Source organism: Cyclopterus lumpus, chromosome 7, assembly GCF_009769545.1.
Source record: "Cyclopterus lumpus isolate fCycLum1 chromosome 7, fCycLum1.pri, whole genome shotgun sequence".
NCBI lineage: Eukaryota > Metazoa > Chordata > Actinopteri > Perciformes > Cyclopteridae > Cyclopterus > Cyclopterus lumpus.
Window position 1 is genome coordinate 14,536,171 of NC_046972.1, and position 23,097 is coordinate 14,559,267.

General features: G+C 40.4%; 1 protein-coding gene across 1 annotated transcript in view; it reads left to right on the forward strand.

Moving 5' to 3' along the window:
- Positions 1–23,097, forward strand: part of cacna2d3a (calcium channel, voltage-dependent, alpha 2/delta subunit 3a) — a 108,532-nt gene that overhangs the window by 666 nt on the left and 84,769 nt on the right. Inside the window, exon 3 of the mRNA XM_034538243.1 lies at positions 19,149–19,265. Coding sequence (XP_034394134.1) covers positions 19,149–19,265 — 117 coding nt within the window. The remainder of the gene's footprint in view (positions 1–19,148; positions 19,266–23,097) is intronic.

A 23,097-nucleotide genomic window follows, 5' to 3' on the forward strand; every position in this document is an offset into this window, starting at 1 on the left:
GGTTTTTATTTGAAACAATAAGTGTACATTGTGCTGTGTGTTAGTACGCCCAGGGACCCACACTGTCCTCCAGATATTGCTTTGCAAAGCTGAAATTATGTGATACTGTTGGTAAAGTACTGTTTATTTAAGAGCTTAAAGAACATGATTGAGAGACTTTTAAAATTGCTTTGTGGGTGTGAAAAGGCCAGCTTATGAGCAGAATTGACTGCTGTTGAGCAATTTTTTATTTGAGAGAAATGTCACTCTTCATCTCCTACACTGCAGGATCCATGCTTTTTAGCCACTTGAGAATCGGTAATGCATGCCGACTAGGTAGGCACAGATTTAAAAGCTTATTCGGACAATGCACTCTTTTAATGGGTGTCAAATTTACAAGCTCTCTAGCAAATTTACACAGACACACACACACACACACATACTCTCCAGAAAGCATTTTTTTTGCTCAGCAACTGAATGTTCCTCACATTTCTAACACCCTCTTTACTCTTTTCGTACCTCTCTGCAGTCTGTTCCCATCCCTCGTCCACTCTGCTTTGTGGCGTTTGTGCAAAATTTGAGTGTGATGGAATGCAAATTTTCCTAATGGAGGGTCAGTTGATGAAGCATGATTTAAAACTGGCTAATGGATAGCCGGTGGATAACAGGCCAAGCCAAGGCTAACCTCTCAGCGGGTGCACAGACACAATGTTGTGCTTGGGGCCATCAGTTCAGGGTCCTGTCGGATGCATCGAGCCACTGTGGTGTGTGGCTGCTGTTTGGTGTCACACAGGCAAAACTAGTGATTTGACACAAAAACGTACACATGTGCACACACAGAATGCCCCTTCCCCCCTCCCTCCCGCACACATACAGTAAATGTAGCACATGACCACGGACTGCATGTTCACAAGCACATAGAAGAAATATAGGCCGATAGCGTGGATTTCATCAGCTGCTCGGAAGCCAGAGCAGTGGTGTTATCTTGTTGAAAATTGTTCCCCCCTCTCATTTTTCTTTGCCTCCAAAAAAAAGATAACCCTCCCATAGAGTGACGACCTCTTTATGAAATGCAAATGAGGGCCGCAGGGTTAATTGAGCGAAGAAAAGACTGGAGTCCTCTTTGTGGGAAAAGTGCATCTTTGACACCAAATGTTGCAATTACAGTGTTATTCACAGTGCCTGCTTGCTGGACCTTACAGTATTGTCAGATGTACAGGGTTTATAGATGCATGCTCACAATCCTGTATGTTTTCCCTTTTTGTGTGTCCGGTACAGTCGAGTAGGTCTTGACCAGGAACGTTGAGGAGGGACCACATTTTCCCCGAGGGCAAATGCTTTTCAATAGGCAGAAAGGATGAGGGATATACACTGGTGTACATAAGAGAGGATGACGGTCCTGAGGAGAAAAGACCAAGGATTGTGTGTGTGTGTGTGTGTGTGTGTGTGTTGTTACACTAGGGTCAGAGAGATAACTGAAGAGGGACTGAGTCTATCTGTCCCTTGCCCAGGCAAAACAAACAAACACACACACACACACACACACACACACACACACACACACACACACACACACACACACACACACACACACACACACACACAATATGCATACAACTTAACTTGAATCATGCTTCATATATAAATTAACACAAGGAAATATTTGAATGTACAGGTATTTTGTTGAATTTGTTGCTGTTTTTGTGCTTATTCATTGAAATATGAATATTCAAAAATATGCTATAGATTTATAGCATATTTTTCACTGAAACATTAAGAAGGAAAAAGATGGACCAGTAGCTGGGTAGTTACATTATTATAAGCTGACTCGATGCACACATGTAATTGTTACAGTACACAACTTTTAATGAAGCAACCACAGAAGTAACATGACGACAAAACAGTGCACGTCAGGTTTTATGTTTTGTCCAAATTTCTGTACAGTAGTTTAAAGTCTTGCACCTACTGTGGTTTGTGTTTTTACTTTCTCTTCCAAGTTAAAATGTTACTCATTAAATAATTTCTCTGTTGACTGTGCATTAATTCGATTCTTGGTTATACTTTCGGTGTAATTATTTTAAATGAGATTCTTAAAGATAAGATAAGATAATCCTTTATTAGTCCCACGGCGAGGACATTTGCAGGATGACAGCAGAAAGGTAGAAGTAGAAAACAAAACAGTAAAGGTATCATAAATAAATAAATCGTAAATCACAAAAAACAACAAAAGCTAAAAATGTATAATAATAAAAAAAGTGTGATTAATAATGATTAATCACATAAAACCATGACATAAATGACTTTCTGAGATCATTAATAGAGATGCTTTCAGTAATTTCAGTCTCAATTTTGGACTAATTTACTACTTAAAATAGTCAAGTATTAGTATGACTAATACATTGTAAAATAACATAATTCACAGAAGTACCTGGAGTACAGCAATTGTATGGATCATTTGCAAATGAAGACAGGAATTCCAGATTTGGCCTTTGATCCAAAAGCCCCTCTCCTCTTTCCTCTCCTCGCCTGTCCTGAACTGTCCTCCCTTCTCATGCCACAGCCCGTGTCCTGTATCAATCGAAAACAGCTCTTCTTTCAAGGTTATATCAGTAGGGCGTGTGTGTGTGTGTGTGTGTATGTGTGTGTGGGTGTGTGTGTGTGTGTGTGCGTGTGTGTGTGTGGGTATGTGTGTGTATGAGAGGTTGTATTTGCACTTGTGTTAGAGTTCCTAAAGACGAAGAAAAAGAAACATGATCAATGAAGCCTTCCATTTGTTACACAATTCAGACATTAGCAAACACAATACATGTGCACATTGAACACTGTATACTCATAGAAAGGAAAGGGAACTTTTGTTTGAAACACATTAAACATCTCCCACTGATAGTTTGAATTAGCTGTGTGTGTTGTACCCTCTTCACTGCTATTCTGTTGAAATCTTTAATTTCATGTATCATTGAGCAACCTGTCTATACGAGCCAGCCTGGCTGTGATGGCTGTGTCTGTGTGTGTCTGTTTCTGTGTCTGTGTGTGTGTGTGTGTGTGTGTGTGTTGTTGGCTGGACTAGTTTTCACCTCACTGATGTTATGGCTTTCTGGAATCAAAGTAGTGGGACATTATGCCACGCTGAAATAACTTCAAGCCTCTTGGTAATGATGGAAGAAGACAAATGATCATTCTGTGGGATCGCCACAGCGACTGGCTGAAAGTTATCGGCGCACGTCTGCTTTATACTTTTTTTAAGTATAGGCTGTAGGCAGCAGACATACTGTAATGTATGTCTTTGCAGCATGTGTGTGTGTGTGTGCGTGTGTGTGCGTGTGTGTGTGTGTTAAGTTTGCATACCAACTAAAAGAATGCTCAATCACACATACACACACACACACACACCGTTTACACAGCAAAAGATCAGTGGATGATAGGAAAAAGTAATGATGTGTGACCAAGAGTACGCTGGAATCGATTTGCTTTGACGGGGAAGAAGAGTGTGTGTGTCTGGGTGTGTGAGCACGTATGGTGTATTATACCATTCTCCCTTTATTACCAAAGAGCCACTGACATGTTGACAAGCTGACAATATTCATGAACAATGAGCAAAAGAAGACAGAGTGGAGTGGTTCCTCAAAAAGAAGCGGTGGAAATCAGTATTAAAGTTGTCCAGTGAAGTGAAGAAGCAAATGGGTTAGACGTGTGCTGGGTTTATGGACTATAGAGGGAAAGACATCTTCAATACAATTTTCGGACTACATGTTAAAAAAATCACATTTTTGTCTTAATACCAGTTCATTTGGCTTCATTTAACAGGCTGCCTAGCTGTCTAATATCTAATAAACCCAAGAGATCAGCATGTTGTACATGATGAGTTAAGTGATTTACACACAGAAGCAATATGTTTTGATCTACTGTATGACAAATGCATAACATTTGGGAATAAAAAATGTTACTTGTTTCTCAAAAACATAACTTATTACAGAAGGCCCTTTGTCTGTATTGGGGAAAAAAATTAATTTTAGTTCTGAATATGTATTTTAGTCACACTAACCAGATTTAAGAGCATGACTAATTATGTAATTTAGAAGTTACAATGATTATGCTTTTTGGTTTTTCATGTTCATTTTCAAATTAATTACATATTTGGATGGCAACAGGGGGAACATTAAGAATTACTTTTTTTTTTCCAGTCAGTGCTTTATGTTTTAATTAGATTTTACATTTTTTATTCCAAAATGTTATGCATTTGTCATACTTTTCAAAAAGAATCAAATGTAGTTTCAATAATATACAAATTGTCCATTTCAAATATTTGTCAAGAAAATCTTTTATTTGTGTTATAGGTGTGTTCACAGCCAAACATCTGTGAATTTTAATGATCTTATAGGCATTTACACAAATACCCACACATTTAATATAGTAGTTTCCAAGATGATAATGTAATTGTTTTTTGGGGGTGGATTCTTGACCGATTACTTTGTGTGGTGTGTGGTGTGAGGAGAGGAAAGAGGAGAGGGGCGTTTGGATCAAGGCCAAATCTGGAATTCCTGTCTTCATTTGCAAATGATTAGATCCATACAATTTCTGTACTCTAGGTACTTCTGTGAATTATGTTGTTTTACAACGTATTAGTTCATACTAATACTTTCAAGTCATAAATTAGTCCAAAACTGAGACTGAAATTACTGAAAGCCTCTTTATTAATTAAGTCATTGATGGCATGGTTTTATGTGATTAATCACTATTATTTATTTATTTTAGCTTTTTTTTAGTTGTGATTTACCTATTTATGATACCTTTATTGTTTTGTTTTCTACTTCTAACTTTCTGCTGTCATCCTGCAAATGTCCTCGCCGTGGGACTAATAAAGGATTATCTTATCTTATCTTTAAGAATCTCATTCAAAATAATTACACCAGAAGTAAAACCAAGAATCAAATTAATGCACAGTCAACAGAGAAATTATTTAATGAGTAACATTTTAACTTGGAAGAGAAAGTAAAAACACAAACCACAGTAGGTGCAAGACATTAAACTACTGTACAGAAATTTGGACAAAACATAAAACCTGACGTGCACTGTTTTGTCGTCATGTTACTTCTGTGGTTGCTTCATTAAAAGTTGTGTACTGTAACAATTTTGTGCTTCGAGTCAGCTTATAATAATGTAACTACCCAGCTACTGGTCCACCTTTTTCCTTCTTAATGTTCCAATGAAATATATGCTATAGATTCAATGAATAAGCGCAAAAACAGCAACAAATTCAGCAAAATACCTGTACATTCAAATAATTCCTTGTATTAATTTATATATGAAGCATGATTCAAGTTAAGTTGTATGCATATTGTGTGTGTGTGTGTGTTCAATTCAATTCAGTTTATTTTGTATAGCCCAATATCACAAATGACAAATTTGGCTCGGAGGGCTTTACAATCTGTACACATACGACATCCCTGTCCCAGGACCTCACATCGGATCAGGAAAAACTCCCCAAAAATAACTTTTCACAGGGAAAAAAGGGAAGAAACCTTCAGGAGAGCAACAGAGGAGGATCCCTCTCCCCGGATGGACAGATGCAATAGATGTCATGTGTACAGAATGAACAGCATTTACAAAGTTACATAAACACATTACATGAATATGACAATGTATGAATGGAACTCCAATCCATGAAACAGAAGGAGGTAGAGAGGAGGGGGGGCGGGGCGCATCAGCAGGGCCAACGCGGGAGGCCGGCTCACCAGGCATCAGACACCGCCAGGTCCAATGGACCCTATGAGACGTGAAGTCACAACGACTCCGGGGAGGAAGCAGAGTTAATAAGGTGCAATGGAGAGATGTAAATTCATCCATAAGGAGAGAGAGAAGAGGAGATAGGTGCTCAGTGTATCCTAAAACATCCCCCAGCAGCCTATAAGCCTATAGCAGCATATCAAGGGGCTAGACCAGGGCAAACCTGATTCAGCCCTAACTATAAGCACTATTAAAGAGGAAAGTCTTAAGTCTATTCTTGAATGAGGTGACTGTGTCTGCCTCCCGGACTGAAAGTGGACGCTGGTTCCATAAAAGAGGAGCTTGATAACTGAAGGCTCTTGCTCCCATCCTACTTTTTAGGACTCTAGGAACCACAAGTAGCCCCACATTTAGTGAGCGCAGCTCTCTAGTGGGGCAATATGGTACTACAAGCTCCTTAAGATATGATGGTGCATCACCAATCAAGGCTTTGTAGGCGAGGAGAAGAATTTTAAATGTGATTCTTGATTTTACAGGGAGCCAGTGCAGAGCAGCTAATACAGGAGTAATGTGATCTCTTTTCTTAGTTTTTGTAAGTACACGGGCTGCAGCATTCTGGATCAAGTGGAGGGATTTAAGAGACTTATTAGAGCAGCCTGATAATAAGGAGTTGCAGTAATCTAGTCTGGAAGTAACAAACGCGTGAACCAGCTTTTCTGCATCTTTTTGGGACAAGATGTGCCTGATTTTTGAAATGTTACGTAGATGAAAAAATGCAATCCTTGAGATTTGCTTAACGTGGGAGTTGAAGGACAAGTCTCGGTCAAAGATAACGTCGAGATTCTTTACAGTGGTGTTGGATGCCAGGGCAATGCCATCTACAGAAACCACATCACCAGATAATTGATCTCTGAGGTGTTCAGGGCCCAGTAAAATAACTTCAGTTTTGTCTGAGTTTAACATCAGGAAGTTGCAGGTCATCCATGTTTTTATGTCTTTAAGACATTCTTGAATTTTAGCGAGCTGGTTGGTCTCGTCTAGTTTGATCGATAGATATAATTGAGTATCGTCTGCATAGCAATGAAAGTGTATGCAGTGTTTCCTGATAATATTGCCCAAAGGAAGCATATATAAGGTAAATAAAATTGGTCCAAGCACAGAACCTTGTGGAACTCTGTGATTAACGTTGGTGGTCATTGAGGCTTCATCGTTTACAAATACAAATTGAGATCGATCTGATAAATAGGATTTAAACCAACTTAGTGCGGTACCTGAAATGCCAATCGACTGATCCAGTTTCTGTAATAGGATGTCATGATTAATGGTGTCGAACGCAGCACTAAGGTCTAATAATACCAGTACGGAGATGAGTCCTTTATCTGATGCAATTAGGAGGTCATTTGTAATTTTCACCAGTGCTGTCTCTGTGCTGTGGTGTTTTCTAAATCCTGACTGAAACTCCTCAAATAAACTATTCTGATGTAGAAAGTCGCACAACTGATTTGCGATTACTTTCTCAAGGATCTTAGAGAGGAAGGGAAGGTTAGATATTGGTCTGTAGTTAGCCAACACCTTTGGATTAAGAGTGGGCTTTTTCAGGAGAGGTTTGATTACAGCTACTTTGAAGGAATGTGGAACATGGCCTGTTAGCAAAGACACATTAACAATATCCAACAGAGAGGTGCCAATTAAAGGCAACACGTCTTTAAGCAGCCTCGTTGGGATGGGGTCTAAGAGACAGGTAGACGGTTTAGAAGTAGAAACCGTTGAGGATAATTGGTCTAGGTTAATGGGAGAAAAGCTATCCAAATATACACCAGGGCATACAGCCGTTTCCAAGGCCACTCCTCTTGATGACAGATGTGTGCGTGTACTTGTGTGTGTGCTTGCGTGTGTGTGTGCGTGTGTGTGTGTGTGTGTGTGTGTGTGTGTGTGTCTGCTGCCAAGGGTGGGTGATGGCTGAGCCGTTCCAGTGTAACAGTGTGTCAGTGAGGGGGAGACTGCTCCAGATTAGATTTAGCTTTGGGAAAATTGAAAAGCTGTCTGGTTTGGTTCAGCACGGCCGCCGATGAGGTGAGTGAAGGGGGTGTGGCGAGGTGTGTGCTGAAGACTGTTCCTCTCTCCCTAACCTCCCCTAACCCTCCCATTTCTTATCCTGCTTCTTTCTCCCTCCCACTCTTGTTCACATTGACCAAAGCATGCTGCTAAATTTGATTCCGTTACTGCTCATAGAACGTGAGAGAAGACAGAGGTGTGTCTGTGTGCGTGTGTGTGTGTGCGCGTGTGCTTTTAAGAGAATAAAAAGAATGGAGAAAGAAGGAGGAATGCCGTGTCACAGAGTTAATTACAGCGTTAGCAGGCGAGAGTGCAGCCTGTGCTGCTACTCTTTCATGTCCTAGCAGACCAGCTTTAGCCAACATAGCCACTCACTCATACTGTAATTAGTGCTTTGTTTGTGAAAAAGCATGAGAAAAGCCTCTGTAAATCAAACACCCTGCCTTTACTGTAGAGAGGTCAGGAGCAAGGGAGCAAGGCCCTTTGCTACCGGATTAGAGAACTTACATTCTTAAAGAGCACGACTGCTGACGCTGTGTTTGGGGGCTTAGAAAATCAAGTGTCTTTTGATGACCTGTTGTGCGGTTTACCTCCTTGCTTTATCCCCAATCTTTCTGACTAAGTTCATTTGCCAGCTTTAAAAGTGTTTGATTTAGTAGGTCATTTGTAAGGAAGTATATTTTCCTTCCGAGTTCCTGAAGATTTTGCAGAAGATCCACATGCTCACAGAGTGTTTGCATACAGTGTAACACCTGGTGCTCTGTGCTGTTCGGATGATGAATTTGAACACTGAGGATACATATCCTATGTCATCCGTCATTGGCTGTTCAGCTTTGACATTGCTTCTGTTGGTCTACAGATAAAGAGCATCTCACCGTGGCAACACCGGACATTAACAGACGCACACAAGTATGCAAGCATACTCACACACACACTCTCACAGATTTCTGTAATTATGACAGATTGTTGTGCTCTGGAATGGATTGCATGCAGAGAGTAAATACACGCAAACTTGGTAAAGGGGCGGGGCTTGTACTATTTAGCACATTAACGTGTGCGACATGTGTGAAGGACAGTCTGTGACTTGCTGCCCACATCCATCATCCTGCCGGTTGTTTGGGTCCACCCTGTGTGCTTTAGGTAAAGATGGCCCGTAAAGGACATCCGACCCATTACAGCTGCTCCATCAATCAAGTACCTCCTTATATGTCTTAAATCTCTGCACACTCAGAGTGTTTAGTTTTATATGTTATGCTCACAATTAAAGATGCACTTTCACCCCAGCTCTTTCTTTCTTACTTTCCCTCACTTTGTCTCTTTATTACCTACATTTCTGTCAACTCTGTTTTTGTGTCCCTGTACCTCCCCCAATCATTTTTCTCCCCTTCTCCCCTTCTCTCTCGCACTTTATCTTCTCCTCTCCCTCCATCCCCGTGCGTCAATAATGGATAGGATGCAGCTACGGCACTAAAGAATACATGGTAGGGGATCTTGGGACACAGCAGTGTTTGGAGCAAGTTTTGGTGCCCACACGCTTAAAACAGTTCTGCTGGGCCAGCACTGTCGTGCACTCGCTGCACTCTCAGGTGGCCTCAATATGTGTCCCAAGTCACCCCCTCTGCCTCTATATCACCTCTGCCAACGTACACACACACACTCACACAAACAAAGTGTTAGTTTGGCTGTACTTTATGGAGCCTCACACTGCACACTTCTCATAGACTCTAAAAGTGGTGCCAAATCTAGCTCAGTGGAACAACAGTAGCTCCTCCTCCTGATGACCTTCACCTTCACTTGCTATCATCTCACCCAAACCCACACTTGCCAAGAATACAATTATGTATGACCAAAGTAAAACAAATAAAAATACTCAGCGACGACAATAATGAGAAGACATGCCGCTGTTTCCTGTTACAATGCCAGTGGACTCGAACATGGGGAAGTTGGCAGGTTCAAAGGTCTGGACCCAGGCAACATCTCTCCCTCAATACACATTGAGAAAATGTCTAACTCTATTAGTGGGTATTTATTTTTGTTTCCTTTACACATCATGTGGGCTAAAGGTCTGTGCTGGCTAATGTGCAGATTGCATTGTGCAGAGCACTGAGTAAGTGATTACTTAGACACAATAATCAGTATGGATCAATGCTGAGCTGTATTGATTACATGGTGGTCGTGTGCAGTAAGAATGACAGTTGATATGTCCACATTTAATTGATTTATGTCCAACCCATACATTATTTTTCAACTGCATACATTTTTTGTCCCTTCAGTTTGGCCTGTGATTTATCCAATGGTTACAATGTGATATTGGTTGATAATTAGTAATTGACTCGCAAAAGTAACACCTGTATTGCTGGTCATGCTTTAGGTGTGTGGTGACTAACTATTGGTTATTTAATACCCTTCAGTGCTCTTCTTACCCATTTGGTAAAACACATTTTGCATTGTGACATACTTAATATACTTAACATCTCAAGCACTCGGTTGAAGTATGTTAGGGTTAAGGCTAGAAAGCATCCGTCTTGTGTAAAATTATTGCGATAGTTTGTATGTGTGGCTGCTAATGGATTTTGGAACCTGTTAAGTCAATTTGGAAACTGATTAACTATGGCTGCCAAAAATTCAAAATAGCCAGCTGTTTTTGGCTAACAGCAATACACAAGTATCCTGTTTGATATTGACTAGAGATGTAGCTCCATAGAAAGTCAATGAACTTTTGACTGGACGATCAGTATAAAGGCAGGTTACCATAAGTTGCTGTGTAGAAGGTACGGTTGATAATGTCACTCACTATTCATTTATTCAGCAACATAGTAGGCATCTGGAACCCGAGTGAAAACATGTCTGATGCATGTCTTATTATATTTAGAAACTGAGAAACAAATCTAATATTAAACAAATACTATTGTACTATTGCTGTCTGACTTTTAAAAAACTCAAATATTGATAGCAGTCTGCAAAAGTCCAGCATTATTCAGGCCCATATTTTATTGTATTTATGTACTGTGTTTATGCTTGTGATGTTTATGTTCTTTAATATATTTCATTATAAACAGTATATCATTTTTAGTGTATATATTAGGTTCTACATTTATTATTATTTTTTAAATTATATTATTATATTCAGTTAACTTCAAAGTGGCTACCAATAAATGTTTTGCGGTTCTCAAAGGTATTCTTTTCCTCTGTAAGTGGTACATTTATTTCCCCCATTTCTCTGTGAGGCCTTCAAAGCAATTTCAAATAAAACTGCAGTTCAACAAATACAACTTCCCATAATAAATCTCCACTTGCAAGGATGAATATTACCTTCATACATCCACCACAATGTTTTGCTCTCCTTTTACTTTCCCGCCGGCTGCTGATAGACTGTGGACTATTTATCAGTTCCATGTGAACAGTGACTTATGGCTGTATTGAAAGAAAAAGGGTAGTGGAGAGTGTAGAGAAGGTACTTCCTATACTATACTATAGACTGCATTTGCTTCATATATGTAAATGATTTATATATATATTTATTTATTTTAGTGTCAATGTGTTCCCATGCTGGCATACTCAGCCTTTAAGGAGCTTCTGTGTGTGGGTGGGTAGGAGGTGTGTTTGTGTGTGTGTGGAGGCGGGGGGGGGGGGGGGGGGGGGGGGGGGGGGGGCATGATGATGGCAAGACATGTGAGGAAATTGAAAGATGGTGGTCATTAGAGAGAGCAGGGATTTGGCACCCAGTCTGTGGGGCAATGGTGCATGCCCAACAGACGCAGTGAACCCTGGGACAAACTTCTGAACGTCAGTACCAGCTATGCCATAAGGCTGTGTGTGTGTGTGTGTGTGTGTGTGTGTGTGTGTGAGTGTGTGTGCGCGTGTGTTTGTGTTTGTCTGTACAGCTGTTATGCCACTGTTTCTCTTAATAGCCCTCAGGCAGCCTTTAAACACTGTTACTGCAAAAGCACTTAGGCACACAAACATACACAAACACTCAGGAGCTGCAGGTGGGTGAATTGTGTTGAGGAGTGAAACGGGTGAGGTGTGTAACTTGTTTCAATTATACTGAAATGAAAAAGAGCAATGTGACATTATTTTAATTCGAACTTGTAGGGAGTGCTACTGCCTGAATGCTAATAGTGTAAGTTGTAGAATTGTAGCATTGTTTTGTGGTCGCGCTCAGAGTTAGTGGCAGGATCGGACTGAGCCCCTGCCCCGAGAACATTTGTCCATTAACTTTAATGACTAAGATCAGAAAAACTGAAAAGCAAAAGGAAAACTAACCAAATACTTTCACTTTGTAGTTCTTTTAATTCTTTGGAACGATAGTAACTTTGCAGCTTTTGTTGGCAATCCCATATTTTATTTCTCAGAGATAAAAAAATAATCATATATTCATATTTAGTTATAAATATGGATAATGTCCACCACGATTGATTTGTTGGTCTGTCGCATGGTCCTGACTGAAATATCTTAACAACCATTGCCATGAAAGGTTGTGATCCCCAGAAGATGAGGCGTACGTACTGACTTCGGTGGTTCCCTGACTTTTCTCATAACGCCACCATGAGGTTGACATTTTTTGGTGGTATTAAGTTAAATATCTCACCAACGCGGATGCCATGACATTTTAGTTTGGCGTTCATTGCCCCTCAAAGTGAATACATTTCCATCAGCCTCAGCTGTACTTTGTGTCTTGTGCTAGTAAGTAAATATTACCAAGCACATGCTAAACTAAGATGGTGATCACAATACACATTATACCTGCAAAACATCAGCATGTAAGCGTTGTTATTGTGAGCATCTGAGCATGCTGATGTTATTAGTATTTTACATCTAAGCTGTCCACTGTACAGCCTCACAGATCCAGCGTGGTAGTCTCTAGGGGAGGTCTCAAGAAATTTTAAACAAGTACAAGTCTGCTCAATTATGTCAGAGCAAGTTTCAAGTCCTTTAAATGAAGTCGCAGGTCCCCATAAACAAATCAAGATGTCATTTGGCGATGAATGCTGCATGACCATTAAAATGACCTGATCTTTCAAAAATATTCCTTTCACATCTGGTACAGTAATTGTGTTTTCCTGTGACAGTATTGTTAATCTTTATAAACAGATTCTGCATTCACATGTGGAATCTGTTGGCAAAGGGACATTATTTAGGCATCGGAAGCGTTCTGGCTTTCATTTGTAGTTTGAGTATTTTAACCAATTACGTTCGAGCAGGCTGTGGTTTAATGCAGGTTACAAATCTTAGGCAAATAATTAAATATGCAAAATCCTGTCCGAGTCCGAGTTATACATCTTGGTGTACCGTATTACTTTTTATTGTAGTTGAACAATGTTTTCAACAGTCAATTCTGTTTTCATCTCTTCTACTGATAACATATTTACTGCTGTCAACCCACTGAAGAATAGGAAACCAGCATGTAACATTGAGGATAAAGAAAGACTCGTAGGATCATTATTTAGCTGTTGTTATCTGTCTCGACTTAACAGAGCGTTAATTCAACGCAAAAAATATTTGGAACATTGTTATTAAGCCAGATATAAGGCAGGATTCACTTATCTTAATTGGAATCAGCTGTCAAATTAATTAAGTTGTTTAAAATAATTAATTGTCTTCAACTGTCAAAGTAAAATAGTAATGGGGATGGTTTAATAATGTTACTGTATGTGGTCAACTTTGTATGTTTGTATGATGCCTTCAGATGTAACTCAGCAGAAATGAAGATCAGAGCAATTTGATCTCCCAGAGTACTTTATTGTACACATTAACCCGCTGCATGTGCAATACTTGTGTTAGTATTTTCTTTTCTTCTATCAGGTGTTTTTATCCTGCTTGTTTAAAAAAAAATCTTTTATTGTTTTTATCTTACTTACTTGCTGCTGGTCACTGGAATTCAACATGCATACTTTTATTGTATGCCTACAATGTCAATGAAGTGTCTTGGATCTCATTTATAAGAATGAAAAGGACACGAGGAAGTCTACTGCCACGTGATAGCCAATCCACGATCTGGTTTCCCGGTCATGCTGTTTCAACCAGTCGGTCTGACTGCGTGGTAGATGTCCAGGAGCCAGCGATGATGAAGTATTTCCCAGCTCACTTCTTACAGCACAGTTTATTTCCTATCAAGAGCTGCCCTCTTCTCACTGTATGATTGAGTAGTCCGTCAAAGCTGTGTACGTGTGTGTTTGTGTGTATATGTGTGTGCGTGTGCATTGGTTCTCACAACCCACCCCACTCATTCACAGCACATTGATCTCACTTTAGGACATCTCTGCGTTATGATCAATATTGTGTTCTTCCTCACTGATACATTTTGCATTATGGTCAATGGAGCAGCAATTAAGGTGTGGACAGTCAGGCAAGACATGTTTATGATCCCATGAGTTTTATTTGTTTTATGTCTTTGTGATTAGCATTTACAGTAAGTGTATGATTTACTTATTGTCCCTGTGTGTGTGTGTGTGTGTGTGTGTGTGTGTGTGTGTGTGTGTGTGTTTTACTATCCGTGGGGAGTGTCTCTGTGCCACCAGATACGGGACTCAGACCAACATGCTTTTGAGGCAGGGAGGACAAGCATGAAATTAATTGTTCCACTTCATCTCCGGCCAGCGCTTTTCTTTTAAAGGGAACAATTTCTTGGGTGGCATACAAGGAAGGGTATGAAAGGAGGAGGGCACAGCAACGAGTTGGCGTTCATGCAGTTATTCCCTGCTGTGGATTTGGGCTGGCGCTCCTGTCCTGTCCGCTCGAGTAGCAGACTTGGAGCGTTTGAAACAATTGCACTTTGACTGATGTTGCATTCACTCCAGACAGTCTTTCAACCCTCCTTCTGTGTTTTTCCCTGGTTGATGCACACAGTCACACACTCAGTGGGGGCCCAGTGAGAGAGAGAGAGAGAGCCAAGGTAAAGTGAGCTCCGGTGACGCGTAAAATTAGCTGGGATTTGGGGAATTGGGGTTCAGTCTTAGTGTGAAATTAATTTTTTTCCCTTCATTAATCACTTTATTATCAAACCCCAAGGAAATGACATACACAGATAAAAACACAAGTGGTATTTTGTCATTCACACTTCATTGTGATGAATGACCAACAAAGAAACACGTGCTTGTACGCAGGTATTCTGCCATCTACTTCTATGTATCTTTTGGATCAACTGTGTACTGACTGGATTATTTATTGAGTTTTGTATGCACATGCAGGCTTGCACATGCCTCTGTTTCTGTGTGCTAAAACCTGGTTATGGTGATTGTAGCCTCTGACTGTTGTCCTAGACTCAGAGCACGGTGCAGGAGAGAGATTAGCAGCATCAGCTCATTCATGTGATGCGGCACAGCAGAGGGGTGAGGGGCGAAAGAAAGAGATGGATTGAGTTTCCACAGTCCATACAATATGTGTCACCACTGCTCATCTTCAACACAGTTGAAATTACTTATTGCAATGGACACATGATGCAGCCTTAGCAGCCTGGTATATTTATTTAAAAAGAAAAGTACATTAACTGGGCTGTAGTTTCATACATGGGCAGACACAGTTATTTTGGTTTAGAAGCACAGTATGGTACTCAAGAGACAAAGACTCTACAACACACTGAGCCACGCCCTCCTGAGCTGTCAATAATTTAGTGTGGTTGATTACACGATTGCTAGTTAACTTAACTTCAAAACATCATCCATCTAACAGTGAACAGTTTCAGTTGGAGACTGCCGCAACCTGTCTCATCACCTGTATTTATACAATAGGTCAAATGGAATTAAGTTTGTATTGAAACAATTATGTAAAAAAAAAAATCAGCAGTGCTTCTTTCCAATGTGTTTTTACACAGTTTGTAATGTGTCCATTAATACAATGCGATTTTTCAGTGCTGTGACGTCACAAATAAACCAGAAATAATAGAGGCAGGTATAACAAAGCGTAGGCAAATTTAACCTTTTCTGCAAAAGGACAAATGTTTTCTGCAATTTGGATGAACCGATCCTTAGCTGCTACAATATGGGGTTGAACATTGTTCATATAAGCTGGCTGGTCAAATGTTTTGAAACCACTATTAAAACATGACACCGCTTAGCACTACAGAATTCTCCCTGGTGAAATGAGTACATGTACAACTGGTAAATCAGGCCAGTATCCAGGTGCACACACCATCAAATAATCCTCAGGGAAAAGGGAAAGGAACATTATTTTGTGCTCGACAGCAAGTAAGGCCAAAAGATACAATTCCTGGAAGATTGGGTCATTGCTCTGCAGGAGATGAGTAGCTAGAAGACATGAACAGTCTGAACAGTGGCTCCAGTGTTACATCCCAATACAAGCCACCTCTTCCAAAGCAGAAAAGACTTCTGTGGTACTTCTCAGGTGGCAAGGAATACATGTTTCTTGAGAAAAAAAAGAAGAAATTCTAATCAATTTGGTCACGTAACTCTACATGTTGTAGGTTTATTGTATTATAATACAATTAGATTTGACGTTAAGTTACCCATAAAGCCTGTTGAAGAAGCTCTCCTGTCCCGTCTTCTGGGAAATGGTGGTTCTGGATGTGTGTCAGTTGCCTTTCCTGTGATGTTGATGTGATGTGAAGAGGCTACCTTCAGGCTAATTAGGCCTGGTCTGCCCTGGTCTGCTCTGGCCTGCCTGACTGAACATAGCGCTGCAGACGGCCTGTGGTCATCTGGACCCTATTTGCCTCTCACTGGCTACACAAACGTGAACGCAAACACATAAACACTTCGGCTCAGGCCACGGGCACTCAGTGCTTTTCTTATGCCTTGGTGAAGTGTGTAACATTTGTCAGGATTCAGTGGAGCTACAGACACAAATATACTTTCGAGTTTAGAATTGTGTTCAGCGAGAATTTTTAGCAATGACTCCATCCATGAAGTCAGCCATTCATTTTTATAATTAGCAAAGGAAGTGGGTGCAGAGGACAAGATGGATGAAAGAGGAAAGCATGAGAGACACCGACTATAGAGAAGAAGGAGCTCCAGAGATCAAGTGAAGGGGGAATGGACAAAGAGGATATTGGTGAAGAAACCAGTCAAGCCAGTTCAGATTTGAGCCGCCGCTGACCTGTCAGCTTTAACAACCCACCACTACCAGCCAGGAACCAGGATTGGCTTTAAACCTGGATTTTCTGTTCCTCCAACACACAGAAGTTATCAGTCATCAGTGGGATTATCGCTCTGATTTTCATACGGTTATGGTCGCTGTAATTTAGCTTCTGAGTCATCAGCCAGTCACTCTGATTGGCTACAGAATATGTTACTTGAGGCTACAATTAATATGCATTGCTGTTGGGTGAGGGACAAAAGTTTGTTTGATAAAATGTGAAACTTGTCACGCAGAACAGTTCTGAAGAAAAATAAATGTATTCAGGTGCGTCTTCCCATTGTAGGATTTATTGAATTCTTTCTTCCTTCTCTCTTTGTGTCTGATCCAATCTTAAACATATGCGAAACCGGAGCACATTTGGACGGCTGCACCAGAGCTTCTGAAGACAATTTCTGATACTGCAAACTGTGGCATGCAAATGGGATTGGCAGCAAAGGCACCACTTCGGCAGCGTTTGTAGGGCACACAGACTGTTCAGTGTTATGGTTGTGAACATAGTGTTGATTCTATGATATTGCTTCTTAATGTTAGTAGCTCCACGCTGTTCCTGATGCTCTTTGCTCCACCTGTCTTTAATGACCTCAGATGACCTCCATTATGATTGCGATGACTCAAACCCACTTCTCTCTAATCTCTCCAGTTGCTATCAAAAAATCCCTTCCACTTAAGCTCTTATTTTAAATCCATATTAAACCAAATGGTTCCCTTCTGCCCACCTGCAGCTCTTTAAATTCAGATAGCATTTCACACCGCCCTCTGACCTCCCACTTCAATAGTCCCTTCATGTGCTCTCTCTCTGTTCATCCATTATCCTATTTTTCTACTTCCTACCTCCACTTTTTATCCAAACATCCCACGACCTTCCCTTTCTTCCTCATCCTACCTGTCTTTGCATATCTTTAATCTCTTTGCACCCACACAGTGTTTTTTTCATCATCTTTTCCCTTTATCATGTGTTTGTGTCTGTTTGGTTGTATCTTTCCCTTAGGATGGAGGCAATCAAGCAATGTCGTATAATTCTAATAATATAATATACTAATAATATAATTTAGTGCAATCTCTCAGTATCCTTTTTTGTACTCAATTCACCCTATACAAATGTTTTGCTAGAAAACAGAAACAATATTCCTCTGTTTGGTGATGTCCTGTAGTTTTTCAGATGATTGCCTGAATCCAAAAGCTGCCCCCTGAGTGTCTGATGTTGTCCCTCTTCCTCCTCCTACCGTGATCCCTCTCCCCTCGTTCAGCTCCTAGTGTGTTGCTGTACATGAGCCGCTAAGAGCAAGCGTGCGTCTAAGCAGGTTGGCATAACATCAGAGGGGGCATGCTATTTGATATGGCGGTAATCTGCTGTTAAATCCCCGAGGAGTGAAACACAGTTGCCTGAAGCTTTGCAGAGATTTAAAAAATGGTTTTCTTTTCTTCTTACTCTTTTTTTCTGTAGTAGTATACCTCATCACTTAGAGCAGCTCTGCATTTACGTATGTGTGGCATGTATTGGTGTGGAATTAGCAAGACTTAATGTCACTGTCCCCGGTTATGGTGCTGGTTAAGTTAACACCCTAGGATTGCAGAATAATGGGATTTAGTGTGGGGCAGATACTGAGGGCAGTGGCGTGTCATCGAAGCTTTGTGTGTGGTTGGTCAAATTGGAAGGTGGCTGATAATTTGTTTGGCAGAGTTGATTGGTTTTGTTTGTATGTATATTAGTTTGAAGAAGCAACTCCTTCTAAGCTATGTTCCACTTTTGAACCACAGATTCCCAGTTTCTGGCCCGTGGTTTAGTGTAAATTTAGTACAGCTACTTTTGACTCTTCTTTACACAACACCTATTGCATGTCTGTTCATCATGGAACAATCTTCTAGTATGTAGTGTTTAACATTTCTTCCATTTATTTCCTGTTAAAACGTTTTCCTTATCAAAGATCTACTGTAGATTGTGTAATATGTAATATGTAACAGCCTACTGATGCAAACTTACGATTTTAGTTTTTAGCTTTATTATTGCTTTCCTTTTGCACCAAAATGCCCACAGTAAAATAATGCTTTCATAAGTATGCTTTTAAGTCTAAAATGTTGACATTATCCTGTCATATTTTCCCTACCTTGCTTTGCATGTAAAAAATACTACTGTAGGTAGGACTATTTGCATGATCTCACTCTCTAAACTATCTATCTATATAACAAAGTAAATCATGCTTTTTTTTTTGTTAATTGGAATGAAAACACATTGTTTATCTTTTTAACTGTGGCAGCAACTGTAACCTGAACATGAACGTGTGGTTTTCTTTCAGAAATACAAGGAGTTTGAGCGGGCAGTGCGAGTGGACGAGATCGACGGGCTGCATCTGGTGAAGAGGCTAGCAGAGGACATGGAGGAGATGTTTCACAAGAAAGCCCAGGCAATGAAGGTACTCGTCACTTCCTGATTACTCATCCATCACACTAAACCTTGCTTAGAATTAATAATAATAATACATATTTAAAATGCAAACCAACTACTATAAAAGCACAAGTAAATATAAAGATGTATTTAAAAAACAAGTTTTATTTTGTTATATTTCTAACATTTCACAAGATACTGCAGGACATAGCACATAACGACTATCTAATTACAAAATAGACGTAAAAATAGAAATGACTTTCAGTTGCATTGGTACATCTATTCCAGAAAGACTGGGAATGAAAATGTACTTGATGGAGCTCAGTGAAATCACTTGCTGACCCTATTTGATGTCTGAAGAAGTGCTGTAGTGTCACATTGCTTTAGTGAAACCAGACACATATTGCATTTTCTGTGTGTATGTGTGAAAGAGATATGTGAAAGACCGGGTGCTATGTGGCGTGACAGACAGAGAGAGAGAGAGAGGCTGTGAGCCACTCATCAGTGTCTGTGTCATTTTATTGATCTGCTCAGACCAACCATCAGTATCTAAGAGACCACTTTGAGACAAAGCTCGAAACTGAAACCAAAACTGTGTACTTTTGATTTGTGTATGTCTTTATCCCTTCTTTTGTTCAATGCCGTGAGTCTGTGGACTAATAGTATCCTGCGGTGACCAAATACTGTGCTTAAGTAAGTTTTAGGTACTTCTTACTTTAGGATAGGATTGTACTTTCTACTCCCCTCCATTTATTTGACAGTTAATGGTTACTTGCAGATTGAGATATACAGTAGGATCTACTCATTAAATAGGCATTTTATATCAAATGTAAGTGTTATTTAAGTAGAATGCCACTAAGTTATGATGCATCAGACATAATAATAATAATCCAATAATTATATGACAAAAGAAAACCTGAAAGAGGTGAATCTGCATATTGAGTACTTTTACCGTGAACACATTTGTGTTGATACTTTTTGGATGCCTGACTTTCACTGATTTTAGTGTATTTTTTATCGTGCCATTTTTTTTAGAAGAAAGATCTGAACGCTTTATTCACAACTGTTGAGTATGAACACAATTGTGTGTGAGCATGTCTCCGTGTGTGGACATGTGTGATCTTGTCAGTGTTGTAATAGGTGCAGTTCAGGATGTGTCCACGCTGCACTGCCTTTCTGGCTGCAGCTCTAGCTCCAGGTGATAGATGTTATCAGGACAACATGGTGCTGTTAACACAAATTGGATTTCCCTCAGAGAGTCTGGTCCAAGGATACAAGCTGAAAGGAAAGCGAGGGAGGAGAGAGAAGGGCACAGATTATTCTTATGTATGGTACCTTTGCCCGCTCGGAATGCATGACCATGCCTGTTACACCGTGTTACACTCCCTTTGAAAGCATTCACAATTCTACCCGTCCACATGCACAGCTGTTGTCACCAAGCACATAGAGAAGCTGAAATATTTCATGCTAATATGAGTCATCTGGCATTTAAAAAATATGACTCTTACTCTTATACAATGATTGCTGGCATGAATGCAATGTTCTAATTGAATATTGCTTCCGGTTATGTATTAACTCCTGTAATAGAAAATGGAGCACTTAATCAGTTTTCTAATAATAATTATCAATGTTTTGGAATTCAAGCACTCCTTTATGCTGTCCAAACCAGGATTACCTGGAATTCATTTACGCGAGTCATTTTTATGTGACAGAGAGACGTGTCTTGTCAACTTGTTGCAACTGCTGTGATATTAGATCTATTGAATCTAAAAACATAGTGTTCTGTGTGCGTGCCATCTCCTCAAGAGTGTGTTAAATCCCTGGAGGCATGAGGACTCGGTTGGCTAATGGCTTCTCTAAAGCCGCCTGGCCGAGTGCTGGATGCCTGATAATTGTATATCTCAGTGGGTTTGTTTGTGCCAGTGTGTGTTCACGTGTGTGTGGAGTAAAAGTTCTGGGGGTTGATGGGAAGATGAGATCCAATACCGGTCACAGGGGTGATGGAATTGCACTCCAGCAAAGACAGATGAAAGCCGTGGGAGGAACGGGAAGAATAAATGTTATGGGGAAGAAAATTGAAGGAAGTGAAAAAGAAGCTGCGTATACACAAGAGAGGATTTAACCCCGTGTCTGCTGCCCGTGTCTGCTGATCGTGATTGCGCTTCACTTCCACTTTTCTAATTTCCAATGCTAAAAGTTGTGATGGATTGTTAGTTCCAAACATACAATGGAAGTTTCAATGAGTTCTTTCCCCTCTTTTTCTCCATCTTTCTCCAATTTCTCTCTGCTTTTATGGCCCAAACTCTCATCTGTCTGGCCTAGTGAGCAGTCCCGCTGCTGCTTTAAGCATCCCTCGCTCCTTTGTCTGTCTCCCCCCTCTCTACTCTGCCTCTTCCCATCTCTCTGCTTTTCGCTAAAGTATATGTGGCGCTTCGGCGCTTCAATTTCCGTGCAGGCGCTCTCCCCTGTCCGTCAACGTGGTTTTATCTTCCCATCTCCACGTCGATTCACCCTTTTTATCGCGCACCACCACCTGCTGAGAGACAGCAGCCTCGGCTGCCGTAAAAAGGGTTCACCTGTACATACGTGTGCATGCACGTTGATGTTATTATTTTCAAGCATGTCATTTTGTGCTTTCATATTTGTGCGTTAAGATCATGCTTTTAATTTGGAGGGAAAAAGATGATCAGTAATATGTATATAAGTTAAATTCATATACATTTTGTGTGTGTTATTGTGCATTTATAATTGGTGTTTGATTGTGTTTATGTCCTTCCTCTTTCCCTTATCATCTCCAGATGCTTGTGGCAAACACAGATCGCTGAAAATGAAGAGTATTGCTGTGTATTTAGGTTGCTCCAACCAATTGAATTTTAGCTCCATTATTATCGATAAAATGCCCAATGAAACTGTTTCAAAGTAAAGATGTGCTTCTGAAGGGTGGTGTGTGTGTGTCTTTGTAGCTTTTACAGGTATGTATGTGTTTATTCTTGGGCTCAGCATGCATTTAAGTTTGCCATTGTTCAATTACTCTCACCTTCATCAGTTCCTGAGATCTCCTTTCCTCTTATTTCCTTTCCTCTTCTTCTCAAAAGGGTGGCAACAGTAGACGTTTAAAGAAACAATGAACATGTTGTTCAAAGTTGAAAGGCGTGGAGCTATTGTAATGCCCTCTTTGAAGTCAAGCACGGCTGTGTTTAAATGAACTTCAAAGCGGAGTAGATGCCTTGCTGCCAGGGCTGTTTCTCCTGTAATGGCCTCTGCACGCTCTGTACCGGCTGATATCATTTACCTGTGGCAGCTACGCCTCTGTAGTCCTCAACATGATTACCAGTGTAGTGCAGGGGAGCTCTGCATGGGTGTGCTTTAAAAATAAAAGGTGCACACAGGACTTTAAATTACATTCTCTGCCAGCAAACCTCCTTTGAAATTGAATTTCAGCCCGGTGACATGTACGGCGGATTTTAAACACAAAGCATTTAAAAAATGTGGCACTACTCGTCTGCTGCACAAGGTGATTTGAATTAAGATCCGTTTCCTCTTAACGATGCAATTTAATTGCTGAAAATATGACGACATTGCTCAAAAGAAGTCAGTGAAGAGAAATCGAAGTTCGAAGAACTTTTTTATTTTTATGATTTCCCATCATGGTGTGACGCACTGTACAGTATATTTCTGATAGGGAACTTAAATAGTGTTGCTCGGCTCTGCTTTCTAGTACTGCCCTTTCCTACTGTTGGCCTTCCTCCCTGACATTCCACACTGTAAGGCTGAGCTGACAGCGCTGCTTCCCTCATTTCCCTAATTGTATTAGCTGTCCTCAGTCTCAGATCATTGCCATGTCTCTGTGTGTGTTCGTC